The sequence below is a fragment of the Onychomys torridus genome, chromosome 4 (genome assembly GCF_903995425.1).
Source record: "Onychomys torridus chromosome 4, mOncTor1.1, whole genome shotgun sequence".
In the NCBI taxonomy this organism is placed as follows: Eukaryota; Metazoa; Chordata; class Mammalia; order Rodentia; family Cricetidae; genus Onychomys; species Onychomys torridus.
The window spans coordinates 141612506-141628271 of record NC_050446.1 but is presented as its reverse complement, the minus strand read 5'-3'; the positions used below and the strand labels follow the sequence as shown (position 1 = coordinate 141628271).

At 47.4% G+C, this 15766-nt stretch overlaps 1 protein-coding gene across 3 annotated transcripts in view; it reads left to right on the top strand.

Annotated features, from left to right (window-relative positions):
* Positions 1-15766, top strand: part of Tm9sf4 (transmembrane 9 superfamily member 4) — a 46159-nt gene that overhangs the window by 20047 nt on the left and 10346 nt on the right. For 2 of the 3 annotated variants that reach the window (XM_036184751.1, XM_036184750.1), the window contains exons 3-13: positions 255-354; positions 5451-5619; positions 5719-5851; positions 7066-7189; positions 8342-8460; positions 8562-8673; positions 9505-9575; positions 11923-12055; positions 12926-13007; positions 13102-13177; positions 14991-15074. In XM_036184751.1, coding sequence (XP_036040644.1) covers positions 255-354; positions 5451-5619; positions 5719-5851; positions 7066-7189; positions 8342-8460; positions 8562-8673; positions 9505-9575; positions 11923-12055; positions 12926-13007; positions 13102-13177; positions 14991-15074 — 1203 coding nt within the window. Of the gene's footprint in view, positions 1-254; positions 355-5450; positions 5620-5718; positions 5852-7065; positions 7190-8341; positions 8461-8561; positions 8674-9504; positions 9576-11922; positions 12056-12925; positions 13008-13101; positions 13178-14990; positions 15075-15766 lie in introns of those variants that run through there. The other variant, XM_036184752.1, reaches the window with a different exon arrangement.

The following is a 15766-nucleotide window of genomic DNA, read 5'->3' as shown; positions in this document are numbered from 1 at the left end:
TCAAGTGACATATCCTGTCCAAGGGCAACCACACGTTTATGACTCAGTGAATATTGAATCTCACCGTGGCTTTAAAACTAAATCTGTTGTGCCATCTACAGCAAAATCCAGAAATGTGGGCAGTACAGGAATGGCATGCTATAGTCCTAGCTCCTGCAGTGAACTTGCTAAAGACGTGAGTGCCAAGGAGACTTCTTGGAACAGCCTTCTGTTTCTGGTGGATTGAGGAATAACAGTTTTTCTCCTTCCTGTAGGCTGTGAAGCTTACCAGCTCTCGAACTCAGCTTCCTTATGAGTACTACTCATTGCCTTTCTGCCAGCCCAGCAAGATAACCTACAAGGCAGAGAATTTGGGTAAGCCTCGTGTATGGTTTCAGCCTGTCTCACAGGGGACCTGGCATGGTTTTCCCTTGCTATGTGCTAGACACTGTTGTAAATAGTTTATGTGTGTGTTAGCTTATTGAGTCATAACGATCCTGCAGAGCTAGTGATTGTATGTGTGTCTGTTTTGTAGACTGACTTGCCATTGGTTGTATTGTTCGGTAATAGCTAACCTGGGCTTTACCAGTTTTCAGGGTTAGAGTACTCATCTTCTAACCATAACAGCTTTCCCTTGGTTTCTATATAGACATTTCTTTTCTAGTGGCTTCTATTACTTGCTCTGCCCTTATCCTGCTTTTGGTGTATGGCCAGAGGTGGACATTAGATGTCTTCCTGGGTTGCTTTCCACAATAGTTATCAGGACATGGTCCCTTGCTTGAACCTAAAGCTCACTGATTTGGCTAGTCTAGCCATCCAGGTTGCTCTGGGGATCCCCTGTCTTTGTTACCCTAATGCTGGGTCACAGGCACCACATCCACCCAGTATTTAAATGCTGAGGAGCTGAACTCAAGCACTTCACCTATTGAACCATCTCCCCAGATCATTGCTCTACCTTTAATTAAAAGATTGATGTTAATATAGGCCTTGTATATGAAATTCTTCAAAAATAAAAGAAATGTAAAAAAGAAAAGTCTGGGCAGTGATGTATAACTTTAATCCCAGCACTCAAGAGGCAGAAGCAGATTGATCTCTGAGTTTGAGGTCAGCCTGGTCTACATAGTGAGTTCCAGCCCTGCCTCAGAAACCCAAAAAAGATAAGAAAAGAGTGATTATCTTTATCTTGAAGCAAGCAAAGACATTGACATTCTTGCTAAACTGAACACGACTTACTCAGAGAGTATGTGAAACACCCTTCACAATGTCTGGCACAAGTGGTAAATAGCAGTCAGATTCTAGGTTAAATATTCTCTGTAGCATGAATCTGAAAGGGTTTATTAAAAAACAAACCCGGAGCCAGGTATTGGGGTGAACACTGAAAGATGAGAGAGACAGAACAGGCCACAGCTAACCTCACCTGCTCAACTTCTCAGCTGATCCTGTTTCCTCAAACTGGAAGCCTCTTTGTCCTCATCCAGAATGAATCTCAGCTGAACTGCTGCTAAAGAAGTCTAAAAGCTTAACCGGCCTAGTTTTGGTCCTCACACCTTATATACCTTTCTGCTTCTTGCCATCACTTCCTGGGATTAAAGGCGTATGGCACCATGCCTGGATGTTTCCAGTGTGGCTTTAAACTCAGAGATCCAGATGGATCTCTGCCTTCGGAATGCTAATATTAAAGGTGTGTGTGTCACCATTTTCTGGCCTCTATATCTAGTGGCTGTTCTGTTCTCTGACCCAAGATAAGTTTATTAGGATGCAATGTATTGGGGACACAATATCACCACAATTCTCCAACTGGAGTTCCCTCTTCAGGACAGTTCCTCATGCTTCCTCTCTGCCTACCTCTCATTAAATCCTAGAAAAGCAAGCAGACAGACACTCCTTGGACCTCAAGGGCCTCAGCAGATTTTCCTCTTCTGTCTTACAAGGAGAAGGAAGACACTTGTTCTCTCTGGCTTTTTGTTGTTCTTGTCATTGTCAAAAGGTCTGCTCTGTTTAGTGTGTGCTCATCGGTGTGAGTTTATGTAAGTACACTTGGAGGCCAGAAGAGATGCCTCAGAGCTGGAGTTACAGGCATTTTGTGGTACATGTGGATTGTCATGTGGGTTCTGAGATATGAAGTCTAGTTCTTAGGATTGTGTAGCAAGTGCTGTTTTCTGCAGAGCCATTTCTTTGGTCCTTCTTTTTGTTTTTGTTTTTTTGAGATAAGATTGCCACCTTCCAAAAGCTGACCTGGAATCTGCCATGTTGCCCATTGCCCAGACTGTCCTTGAACCTATGATCCCCCTGCTTCAGCCTTCTGAGTGCTGTGATCTGAATCCAATCTTCATGATTGTGCAACAGTTGTTAACCAGTGAGTCATGGTGTGCCACCAGGAAGGTGCTGTGTATCAAACCCAGGGATTTGGGTATGCTAGGCAAGTGCTCTATACTGAGCTACACCCTAGCCCTTGAGAATTGGTTCTTTTGAAAATTTTTTATTAGCATGTATTATTTAGTCACATCATAGCTTCTGGTACATTGTTAAAAGGAGTTGACACAGGCCTGCTGCCCCGGCTACTTGAGAGGCTCAGCAGGAGGATGGCTTGAGCTTGTGAGTTTGAAAACAACCTGGGTACATAGTGAGACCCTGTCTCAAAATTTAAAAACAAAGGGAGAGGGGGATTTAGCTAGGCATGATGGCCCATGCCTTTAGTCACAGCACTCCAGAGGCAGAGACAGGTGGATCTGTAGGAGTTAAAGGCCAGCCTAGTCTACATACTAAGTTCTAGATTAGCCAAGGCAACATAGTGAGACCCTGTCTCAAAAAAAAAAAAAAAAAAAAAAAAGAGGAATAGTTCTGTGTTTTTCAGAAATGAGCCATTCTAGACCAGGATGTCCTCTTCCTCTTTCTTTCCTTCCTTCTTTCTTTTTTTTTTTTTTTTTTTTTTTTTCCTTTCTTTCTTTTTCGGTGGTGGTGGTGGTGGTGGTGGTTGGTTTTCAAGACAGGGTTTCTCTATGTATGTATCCTTGGCTATTCTGGAACATGCTCTGTAGATCAGGCTGGCCTTGAATTCACAGAGATCCACCTGCCTCTACCTCCTGGGTGCTGGGGTTAAAGGTGTGCCCCACCACCACCCAGCACCTTCTTTCTTAATTCAGTTTGCTTTCCAGATTTAAGAAGTGGCACAGCCTTATTTAGTTTGTGGATCTTCTGTCTGCTCCTTATTGACCTGCAAAGAAATGAGCAGCAGGGCATGGTGTAAGGAAAGAGCCCACTCCAGGGACCATGTCGAGCTTGTGTCTCTCTAGTTCTGGCTGTCTATAAAATATCCTCAGCCATGAGTTGTGCAGATGTCCTGTTGTCGGCCTCACTCTCCTCACTGATCCCAGACCTAGAAGCTCATATGCACTATTAGGCATCTGATAGTAGCTGATGGACAGAGGCTTCACCTTCTTCACGCTCTACCTTTTCCTCTCCTGATGGCCTATGCCATACTCAGAACATCACCTAGGGCTTCTACCTTGCACAGCTGCATGCTGTCTTTAATACAGTAGAGTTTGTGGCTCTGTCACTTTGCACTTACCTACCAACAACTCATAGCATCCTGTCCATAGCCTGACCTTTTCTATGGACAACTCACAGAACTTGGTCATGGAAACCTTAATGTCTTTCCTGCATGCACCAATCCTTCCTCATCCCTTGTATCCAGTAAGCAGCTAGTTCCCACAGCTTTACCACCTTTACCGCTCTTGAATCTGTGGGCTGTGATGGTGGCCTCTGCACACACTCTCTTCTTTGTTTGTCCTTACTTCATGACTGGTGCCATCACTACAGCCAACTTTTTACATCCCTTTTTCTGCACAAAGCAGTAAGAGTAATCTTTCTGTAACAGCAGACAGGTAATGTCTTCTCCATCCCTGTTGGAACCCCTCATGAACTTGTTTGCTTTCTGGACAAAGATCATATTGTGTGTGATCCACCCTAAGGCCAGCCCCTACCCATCTCTTAGCCAGCTCTCCAGCTCTCCCAGGTCGTTCCCCGCCACTCTGCTTTGCCACCACACAGGCAATCGCAAAGTCACTGCCCCAAGCAGCCTTTGCCTCTGTGTAAACTGTTCTCCATCTCTTTGCCAGGTTAGTACTGCCCCTCCTTCAAGCACTACTAGCTCAGTGAGACTTCCCGAGATCTACTCCCCAGGACAGCACTTACACAGTATATTTTCACCTTGCTGATTATTTAATCAGTCTGTTTCACTAGAGCTTAGGGTCATGAGTTCCACAAATATGTCCGTCCAACATTGTATCTTCAGGCCTGGCACATAGCCACTTCCCAGTATGTGTTGGTGAATGAATGAGTAAGTGAGTCGATAAGACAGTTTGAGTGTGTCTAATAGATCCACTGGCATATGTGGAGGCGGTCGTCCTGCCTGCCTGTTGTCATGGTGTGTCTCCTTCAGCCTGCCCCAGTTTCATATCATTACTGTTCAACTAATGAGCTGCTCAGAGTGAAAACACAGTTGCATTTAGTTAATGATCCCAGCTGCTCAGTGCCTCTGAGTGTAATATTTGGCATCAGGTTCCTTGGAGGAAACAGGCATAAGATGCCAGTACATTAAGACATAGGCTTTGGCTCAGAGAGCTCCCTGGTGGTAGGGGAGTCAGACCTACACATATTAACATACTGCAAAGTAATGTCATTGACGTAGAGGAGCTTCGCAGAGATAGAAAGGTCTTGGGTAAGAGGCCAGCTGGCTGCAGAGGTGATGCCAGTGATGCCAACGGTGTTCTTTGTCGCCTGCCTGCTCTGTGCCTGGGAGTGGATTAACCTCTTGGTTCTGGGTGTATCTGCTGTCTCATTTTATGGAGGAGGTGCCATGCTGGGACTCAGCTGGTGAATACCAGGCAGAGTGCGTCAGCAGGTCAGAGTTAGAATATTCTCTTCACTGTACAGAGGGGGAAGGGAGGGAGTGACGAGCTCCAGGCTGACAGGGTCAGCAAAGGCTGCTTGGGGCAGTGACTTTGAGATTACCTGTGTGGTGGCAAAGCAGAGTGGCGGGGAGCGACCTGGGAGAGCTGGAGAGCTGGCTAAGAGATGGGTAGGGGCTGGCCTTAGGGTGGATCACACACAATATGATCTTTGTCCAGAAAGCAAACAAGTTCATGAGAGGTCCCAACAGGGATGGAGAAGACATTACCTGTCTGCTGTTACAGGGTCAGGAAGGGTTATCCAAAGACAGGGGAGCCTGAGGCAGGACGACACGCCAGGCATAGGAAGCCACCCAGGGCTCTAGAGGCGTGGGAGGATGTGGAGCATCTACCAGCAATGGAACGCCGAGTAGAGAGGGTGGTGGGACATTTGAAACAGGTAGGGCAGAGCCTGACAGCTAGTCTGTGGCACTGCTGACATCCTTGGAGCTCCATTTGTCCTGCTGACCTCAGCCACCACAGGGCTGAAGCTCTGAGCTCCATCTGTCTCTCTTATGGCAGGAGAGGTGCTGAGAGGGGACCGGATTGTCAACACCCCTTTCCAGGTCCTCATGAACAGTGAGAAGAAGTGTGAAGTTCTCTGCAGCCAATCCAGCAAGCCAGTGACCCTGACAGTGGAGCAGAGCCGGCTGGTGGCTGAGCGCATCACGGAAGACTATTATGTTCACCTGTAAGTTACCCACTACATCCTGCTGGCCTTGAACTCAGCCCAGGGAGGGCCTGGTGGGAGTGTGGTTCTGAGAGACTGAGTGAGGCCTTGGGTTTCTAGCATTGCTGACAACCTGCCTGTGGCCACCCGGCTGGAGCTCTACTCCAACAACCGTGACGGTGATGACAAGAAGAAAGAAAAAGATGTGCAGTTTGAACATGGCTACCGTCTTGGCTTCACAGATGTCAATAAGGTAGGTAGAGTGTCTGGCATGCTCAGAGGGCTGGGTCAGCAGGTGCTGAGATGGCACAGCAAGTAAAGGTGCTTGTTCCCAAGTCTGATGACTTGGGTTCAGTCCCTAGTACCCAGAGGCAGAAAGAGAGAACCGACCCCCACAAGCTGTCCTCTGACCATCACATGTGCTGGGATGTGTATGCACACGCATATAAATGATAAAAGGAATATATATATATATATATAAATTTATAAATATATAAATTTATTTCTTTCAAGGAGTGTCAACCAGAACATTTCTGTCAGTACCTCGTGGTGTATAGCCTGTGAGAATCCTGTGGCTTTGGACTGCTCCAGCACACACTATAAAGAGATAAAGGGATTGACACTAGATTACTAGATTCTGTCTCTGAAAGATTAAAACTATTAAGTGTATAGGAGAGAAGACCACATGATGATCAAGAACACACTGGAAGCTTCCTGGGCTGAATCCTGCACCCACCTTTGGCTAGTGATCTGAGTGTCCTTAGCCCAGTGTCTCAGTATCTCACCTGTGCAGTTTTGAAATCAGTCTGTGTGCACACTTCATGACACAAATCCTGGGAGTAAGCTAGTAATGATGTAGATCGTAATTGTGTCCTCTTCATCTGATTTCCCAGGGACTAAAAGGCTGACATTCCTTGTGGCATAGAGGCCTTGTCCTAATTTGAAGAGAACTGGTGGTGTGAGGCCCTGAGTCTTGGTTCCCGGTTGCTTTCCACTAGCCAGGGAGCTGTTGTGCATTCGGGGCCTTGTGGAGGACAGAGGGGCTTAGAAAAGAGTTGGGCTAAGTGGAGTAGAAGAAGGACAGCATCCCAGCTGGGTAGAAGTACTGGGTAGGGACTGCTTGTGAGGCGGGGACAGGCTGAAGAGCCCGGGTGAGCTAATGTGACAATTGGTAGGGCAGTGGGTAAGCAAGACAAGAACAGAATATGTATGAAAATGCCGTACTGAAACCATTATTTTGTATGCTGGACAGTTGACAGCCAGGCCAAGGAAACTTGGGTTTTTATCTGAGTCCCAGAAAGTCATAGCAGGTGTCAGAGCAAGAGTGGAATATGAGCAGAGCAGTGTTTTCAGAAGGCTGGTCAGTCATGGACTGGACACAGGAAGGCTGTAGTGTTTGGGGTGGGCTTCCTGAGAAACTTCTGGTTTGGGCTGCTAGCTTGGTTCTTCTCTGTTGCTCTGCTGTAGATCTACCTGCACAATCACCTCTCATTCATCCTTTATTACCACCGGGAGGACATGGAAGAGGACCAGGAGCATACATACCGTGTCGTCCGCTTCGAGGTGATTCCCCAGAGCATCAGGCTGGAGGGTGAGTGGGGGGGTATCACCAGAGGGGCAGGGCTGGATGGGCCTGGGCTTCCATACACAGGGTCTTCTCATAGTCTCACCACTTTCCTGGCTGGCAGGCCCAGGTATGGCACATAGCTTCATCCTAAGAAGACCGCTGTACCCCAAGAGAGCAGGTTGGGAATGAGGGAGAGATGTACCTGCTGTCTTGTGGGCTGGGTACCATGTAAGCCTACCACCTCCCAGCAACTTTGCTTTTGGCTCTGCTGGCGCCACCACCTCCTCCTCCTCTTTTTTTTTTTTTTTTTTTTGAGACAGGGTTTCACCATGTAGCCCAAACTGGCCTTGAACCCATGGATCCTCCTGCCTCTGCCTTTTCTTTTCATGTGCTAAGAATCAAACCTAGGGCCTCACGTATTCTAGGCAAGTGCTCCACTGAGCTCTGTCTCCAGCCTACCTCTGGGATCACAGGCATGAATCACCACTCCAAGCCTTTTGTCCACAGTGGTGATTTTCTGGCTTTTTGAAAAAGTATGGAGTGTGACTTTCCACGTGAAGCAGTCGTAAAACATGGAACTTGTTCTCTAAGGACTGTCCTGTCTCTCCTGTGAGTGGCACACGCACAGCTGGGCGTTTCCAGAGGTTTATTCTAGAGGTCTCTTACATCCTCAGTGGCTCTTCAGGATTGCACTCTGTCCTTTCTTGACAGCACGGTGCCGATATGTCGGCTGACTAGATGAGGTGGTGGATGGCAGCAACAGATGAGTGACTGAAAGAGGGAGGCATGAGAGGGTTGGGTTACTACAGGAAGGATGACTGGGTGAGTGAGCAAACAAGCTGACAGAAGGAGCCACCGTGGTGCGCGCCGAGTGGGCCTGATGGAATGGCGAATGAGTCAGTGGATGTTTAGGTCCAATGTAGAAGGCCCACTGCTTTTTGGATGGAAGGAATTAGACTCTCCCTCCCTCCGCCATGTGCATACCTTTTTACTCCTGAAGTCCCTTAGGAAAGCCAGGGCTCCAGGGAGTGTAGCTATTAAAGTCAGTTACCTCTGTGCTCACAACCTCCTCTCAGCCCTGAAGGCAGGGCAACCTTGAGACATCTACAGAGCAGCCCTGCCTGGGGGAGTAGCACTGGCCACTGGGAGAGCAGACTGGATCTCTGTCTCTCCCAGACCTCAAAACAGATGAGAAGAGTCCATGTATTCTACCTGAGGGTACCAACTCCTCGCCCCAAGAAATTGACCCCACTAAGGAGAATCAGCTGTACTTCACCTACTCTGTGCACTGGGAGGTGAGACAGAATGCCTGCTCTGGCCAGGGGAGGAGGGTTTGCTCTGGGCTGGGATTCTCTGTCCTGCAGGAGGCCTGACTCTGCTTCCTCCTGCCTGCTAGGAAAGTGACATCAAATGGGCCTCTCGCTGGGACACTTACCTAACCATGAGTGATGTACAGATCCACTGGTTTTCTATCATTAACTCTGTCGTCGTGGTCTTCTTCCTATCAGGTGAGAGCTCTGAGTAGTGAAGGTGGAGTGGTGGGTGCATTTCTAGAGTGTTGTCAGGGCCAGGTGTGGTCAGACACAGTCCCTTACCATGTCCCTGTGCTAGGCCTCGTGTGTACGACAGTGCACAGGAATTGGTCTCTGCTCTGATGAGCTTGCTAGAGAAAAGCAGATACATTTGTCTGTGCAGTCATTGACTCATTCAACAACCCCAGAAACGTGGTTCTGCGGTAAGACAAGCTTGGTAGAAAGCCGGGTGGGGAAATGTTGGGCAGAGGTAGAATGAGGACGATTGCTTCCATCCTATGAGAGGCAAAGGGAGCAGCAGCTCCTGCTTATCCACTGCCTACCCAGGGCCTGGCTGCCGCCCTGGCTTTACGAGCTCCAGTTCACAGCTCAGGAGCTAAGCGTAAAAGCATAAAGTGAGCTCAGGGTCATGAAACCCATTTCCTGTCCACCATGCCGCTACCTAGAGAGGGAGACAGGACAGATGAGGCAGAGTGATGGTGGTGTACCCTGAACTATTGAGGGATATAGAGAGGTAAAGGTACCACCCCAGGTGAGTCTTGATGCATGGGTGGAAGTCTGTCATTCAGGACATTTCCAGTACACTCTCCTCCCTGACACAAAGAGCAGCATCCTGCAGCCATCTCTCCCATCTCAACAGTTTCCTTCTCTTCACACCCCCTTCTCAGCTGGAGTGGACTGCTTATATGAGAGGGTTTGGGGTGGCCTCCTGACCAGGCCCTGTTAAAAAAGGGCCTGGGGCTAGACCACTGTTAGCAGTGCTCACCCCTCCCCACCCCCATCCCACCTCACCCCTGTCATTCACAGGCATCCTCAGCATGATTATTATCCGGACCCTGCGGAAGGACATCGCCAACTACAACAAGGAGGATGACATTGTACGAGGTCTTGGCTGGGGCGGGGTGGACTGGAAGAGGGAGGCCCAGGGAACAGTAGGGCTCTCCACCTGCCAGGCCTGTGTGCTTGCATGTGCATGCACACACACGTGTGTGAGAGATCATAGAATAAACCTCAAAGGCATTGAAAAGGAAACACAAAACATTTCCTAATCACCCGAAGTGGTAGGTTTGAAAGAATTCACAGAAAGAAAACTTGGTTAATTTGTCATTTTTTAAATTTTAAAGTAGAGTTTTTGAGATGGCACATCATGGTAAAGGTGCTTGCCACCAAGCCTGACAACCTGAGTTTGAACCCTAGTACACACATGGTGGAAGTAAAGAACCAACTCCCACAAATTGTCCTCTGACACATTGTTATGCATACATATTCCCCACACACAATTAAATAAATAAATATAATCTTTTTTTTAATTCAATACTAGAGCCAGGCATAATATTATGTACCTGTGATCCTAGCACTCAGTAGGCTGACGCAGGAGAATCTCTAATTTGAGATGACTTGGCTCCATAGCAAGACCTTGTATGAAAAACAGCAAGGCCCAGCATGGTCATTCATGCCTATTATTTCTTGGGAGGCAGAGGCAGATGGAGCTCTATGAGTTCAAGGTCAGCCTGATCTATATAGTGAGTTCAAGTCAACAAGTATCCAAAAAAAGAAAAAGACAAAAAAATTACCATCACCACGGCTAACAAAAAAATTAAAAAATCCTAAAATTTCTTATGTACTGAACATTTCTTATGTATTTATAGACAAGAAATTACACATAGACAATTATGACATGATACTTCAATATTTGTTGTTGAGATTAGTATTGGTGTTATTATTACAGACGTGAGCCAATATGTCTTGTTTGAAATTTTTTTTATACTTCAGGAATAGCGCCCCCCCCCCCCCCCCCCGAAAAAAACATTCAGATTCAAACTGTCATAAGAGTGGAGAGTGGTCTTGGGACAGGTAAATAGCACAGATTTTTTTTTTTTTCTTTTCTTTTTTTGAGACAGGGTCTCACTGTTACCTGGGCTCTTTCAAACTAGAGATCCTTCTGCCTCAGCCTCTGAATGCCGGACCACAGGTATACGCCACCACATAAGCCTTCTTTTTCTTTCTTTTCTTTTTTTTTCTTTTTTGTAGTACCAGTTGTGGGACTATGGAGGTAGCTTAGTTGGTAAAGTGTTTGCTTTCCCACACAAACATGAGTTTGGATCCTCAGTACACATGTAAAGCTAGGGATGGCAGCATGCATCTATAACCCTGCTGAAGGATCAGACGGATGGACCCTGAAGTCCAGAGAGAGACTGTGTCTCAAAAAATAAGGTGGAGAGCAATTGAGGAAGATGCCCAAAGTTGACCTCTGACCTCACATGTACATACACAGGAACATATACACCCAATCAAAATCGTTAGCAGAATTGATATGAGAGCCCGTGGTGTTACACACCTTTAATCTCAGCTCTCAGGAGTCAGAGGCAGTCAGATCTCTGAGTTCCAGGACAGCCTGGTCTACAGAGTAAGTCCCATACAAAGTGAGACCCTATCTCCAAAAAACAAAAAGAAAAAAAGATTAACATGGAGAAATGTTCAAAATCATATATCACTTGAAAGTACAAAGTACATGGTATGACCCTCTATTTATTATTTAAAACTATTCATGTGTGTACATGAATAAACATAGATAAAAGAAACAAGACTAAAGAAAATAATGGTATCATTTTGTGTTAATGTGTAAACATTACTCACATATATAGATCATTTTATTGTTTAGATCTTTCTACCACATAGAAAAGTATGTGTCTGTGTGAACACAAATGTTGGGAAACAGTCTCTTGTCACATTGCCCAGACTGACCTTGAACTCTCAATCCTTCTGCCTTACCCTCCCAAGTGCTAAGACTGCAGGTGCATACCACTGCACTTGGCCTTTTCTGTGTTTTTAATTTTTTTTAATATACTACACATTTTCTGTTTCTTTAAATTCATTTGAATTTCATGACATATACCACTTTTTATACAAATAAATACACCTTTTATTTATAATCAGAAAAAATAAATTACTTCAGACTTTCACCAACCAAGACTATTAAGTTAACATTTTAGTGTGCTGGTATTTGCATTGTTTCCCATTCTCTTGTTTTGTGGAATTAGGGAACTTTTTTCCTGCAGCTTCAAGCATCCTGTTCTTGGCCTCCTTTCCCCATGTAGCATTCCTCTGAGAAGCCTGTGGCAGAATGGTGCTGGTTTGATGGAGCAGCCTGGGTCTATAGGGGTGTTCCCTGCAGGAGCCTCCCTGACCACACAAACCTACCTCGCTCTCTGCCCTTTGCTGTAGGAAGACACTATGGAGGAGTCTGGGTGGAAGCTTGTGCACGGTGATGTCTTCAGGCCACCCCAGTACCCCATGATCCTCAGCTCTCTGCTGGGCTCAGGCATTCAGCTCTTCTGCATGATCCTCATCGTGATCTGTGAGTGGGCCATGTAGGTCTGTGAGTGGGCCATGTAGGTGGGGTATGGGGATCAGAGGAACATGGCCTGATCTGGAGGTATAGCCACCGTAGGCTTGTCTCCCTGGAACAGGCTTTCTGGACAGCAGCCCCAAGTGATTCTCCTCACTATTTTTCAGCTCTGTTTACATAAGAGCCATCCTGAGAACTTGGTCAGGGAAGTGCACATCAGTACCAAGAGGCTAACTTCATTCTTTCCTTAGAATAAGCAGCTAGCCCAAACTCACTGTCAGGGTCAGGGCTAACTCAGGTCTCTCCCTCTCTCCTCTTTTTTCCCTTCAAGGCTGGGTCTTATATGTAGTCCAGGCTAAAGTGAACCCTCACTTTTTCTGCCTGTGCCACCGTACAGCAGGACTTTTCTCAATACTCTAGAAAACCTCTCACTAATCTCTAGTACTTACAGACAGGTCTGGAGTCAGTCTGCCTAAGTGTGTATCTCGCGCCCTCATGCCTTTAAGCTTTGTAACTAGACAGCCGCTTAGTCTTGTTGGGCTTCAGTTTCTGTGTCTAAAACTTTCATTTTCCATAGTCAAGTTACATTCAGCTTGTAGGCATTCAGAATGCTCTCGGCCCATTATGTGGTTCATCCAAGGACTCTTAGGACTAGAAGCTGTGGTTAGATTCAGACAGCCAAGGCCTAGCAGCTGCTCCAGCCCCAAGCCCAGCTGCAACCCAGACTTTTTCTGAAGAGAACCGTGCTCTCATAAAGGCCAAGGAGGAAGGGGGTCTCTCCTAGCCTCGTTTGTCTAGCATCCTCTGAGTCTGCCCATCAGAAGCTTCAGGCCAGATAGACACCCTGATCCTGACTCTGCCCTCCGCTTCCCTCTGTAGTTGTGGCCATGCTTGGGATGCTGTCACCCTCCAGCCGGGGAGCTCTCATGACCACTGCCTGCTTCCTCTTCATGTTCATGGGGTAAGTGTATGTGAGGATGTTCCCAGGGGCTGGCACAAGCCTGCTTCACACCGTGTACAAGACCCCTCGTGGTTTCTGCCTTTTCCCACAACAGGGTATTTGGTGGATTTTCAGCTGGCCGTCTCTACCGAACTCTAAAAGGCCATCGGTGGAAGAAAGGAGCCTTCTGTGTAAGTGTCGTCTCCTCCTCCTCCTCCTTCTCTTCCTCCTCCTCCTCCTCCTCCTCCTCCTCCTCCTCCTCCTCCTCCTCCTCCTCCTCTTCCTCCCAGCATTTGGTAGGGCCTGAGACACTCTCCTACTGCTCAGAAGCATAGGCATGCCCCAGTGGGGATTTTTTAGGCTAGGGCCCACAGTCAACAGTTCTAGAAGGCTCTCTTAAGCTTATAAAAGGATTTCTCAGAGCTGCAGATGCTTCGTCCATAAAGTGATAAGGGGATTGAACTTGGGTGACTTTTAGCTTGCATTGTCCAGTGGCTCAAGCAAGAGAATAGCGGATTCAGAGCGATCAGCAACATCGCAGGAGGATACCATGCCCAGCAGACTAGAAAGAATTGCCTGCCAGAGAAAGAGGCCAGGCTTGTGTAACAGCTAGCCGACATGCCAACTACCGGAGTGAAGAGACATCTTGGAGGTAGAAAAGTCCATAGAAATGGGGTGGTGCAGGGCTGGGGTTCTCCCAGGAACTTTCTTCCTCTTTCTGTGCCTGATATCAGACCTGGTGTCCAGACTATTAAGTTTCAGCCAGAAAGGAAGATGAGGAATTCTCTGCTACACAGCAGAATGAAAAAGAACAAAAAGGAAAAGACATCTTGACATTTGAACTGGGCCTTGAAGATTTTAAGTAGCACCCAAGATTCTGGAATTGCCAAGATCCTAGTCTTGACTTGGCTTTTCTTGACAAATAATCACGAACAGCCTCTGAGCTTCTGCTTCCCATCTCTCCAGTGGCATGGTTGCATCTACCTTGCAGCATATAGCCCCTGGTACACTCCTCCCACGGGTGTTGATGACCTACATGAAGACCTAGGGAACAAGACTCTGCAGGAGCAGTGACTAGCTGTTGGATGGGGACAGCAGTGAGCCAGAGAAGAATTAGTGCAGTTTGAGTGCTGGTTGCTTAAGATACGAGGGCCTTGGTTATTGTGCTTAGTGACCCACTGGGATGCCTAGATCCTAGTGTGGAAGAATGAGACTCAGTGTGAGCCTGTGGCTTTGGTGCCTGGCTTCTAGCCCAAGGCTGATGAGATTACATTGCAGGATATCAAGAGTGGGCTTTGGAGGCAGGCTGTCTAGATTCCCACCTCTGCTCACCATTGATAAACTGGAGTGGAGGGATACCCTCATCTTTTAACAGAGTCTCTTCAAAACCTGTAGTGAGGGTCAAGTGAGAGGATACAAGTGGAACCCACAGTTGCCATCCTTAAGATGCATTAAAACTGAACCGTTACTTTAAGTGGTTTGGAGTCGGAGCCTAGACATACATATTTTCTGATAGTGTTATATTAATTGATTTGTGATGCAAATACTTAATTGAGTAGCTACTGGGTTGTGTGATAAGAATACAGTAGAGGACAGGATTTGGAGTGTGTTGGGAGACAGACATTGATAGGTCGGGCAGCAGAGCTGCGTGCAGGGGCTCTGTTGTCTCCGTGAGGTTTCATCTCAGTTGATGGTGTCCTGAGATGAATGTGCATCTAACACACCAAATGTGGTGTGGTTGCTACGGAATGCCTTTAACTGTCAGTCCATCACCAGTTCAAAAGATCCTAAGCAGAACCTTCCTAAGTTGGGTACCATTTGTAATTAGAAAGTGGGATGAGGATAAGGAAAAGGTAGTTTCAGGGTTCTACAAAGTGTCTCATAGAGCAGGACCTGCTTGAGCTGAACCCAAAGGACCAGATGGCATGAAGCCTCTGGTCTTCTAGTCTGAGAATCCGGATCCCAGAGACCAAGAAGGAGCCAACCTGTTCCTCTTGCTCACAGACGGCGACACTGTATCCTGGTGTGGTGTTCGGCATTTGCTTTGTGTTGAATTGCTTCATCTGGGGAAAGCACTCATCAGGAGCAGTAAGTGTGTTCCCCACTGTCCCACCCCTCTCCTTGCTCAAACTGTTCAGCTCTACTCCCTAAAGTCACTTCCTGTTGTTCCCTTCTTCCCTTCCCTTTTCTGAGTCCCCGGAGTTCTGTTCCCAGCTGTAGGGGTGGAGGGTTGGCTGGGGTTTCCCCAGCATTGCCCAGCTATCATCTGCCAGTGCCCTGGCCCTCGGCCTGGCCTTTCTGCAGGCCTGAAACAGCTGGCCATAGTTCACTTCTCTAAAGGGAGGTTTCCACACTCCAGGGGCCAGCTGGGGAATTCCCCGTGTCTCAAGCAAAGGAGAGCTGCTTGGTGTGAGTGGCTAAGGGCAGAGGGCTCACCTCCGCTCCTGTCAGCACACTCTAGAGTGGAGTACTCGTTGGCCCCAGGCTGTGCTGTTGCCAGCAGCTTCTCAGACTCTGAGTGGAACTCCAGGCTCTGTGGCCGAGGGCGCGTGGGAGAATGGGCCCTTGGTCAAGTCTCTGTTTGCCACCCTAGCTTAGTGTGCTGAGAGTGTGTGTCTGCTAAGGGCTCTGGATCGGGTTCGAGTACAGACTGCTGCTTCCCAGCAGCGTAGGAAGCCTCAGTATTCATGGTGGACTGTCTACAGAGCACAGAACCTCAGTGGAACCACTCAGAGGCTAACACTGCAGAGGTCTTTGATAGATGTTCTTTCGGTCTTTTT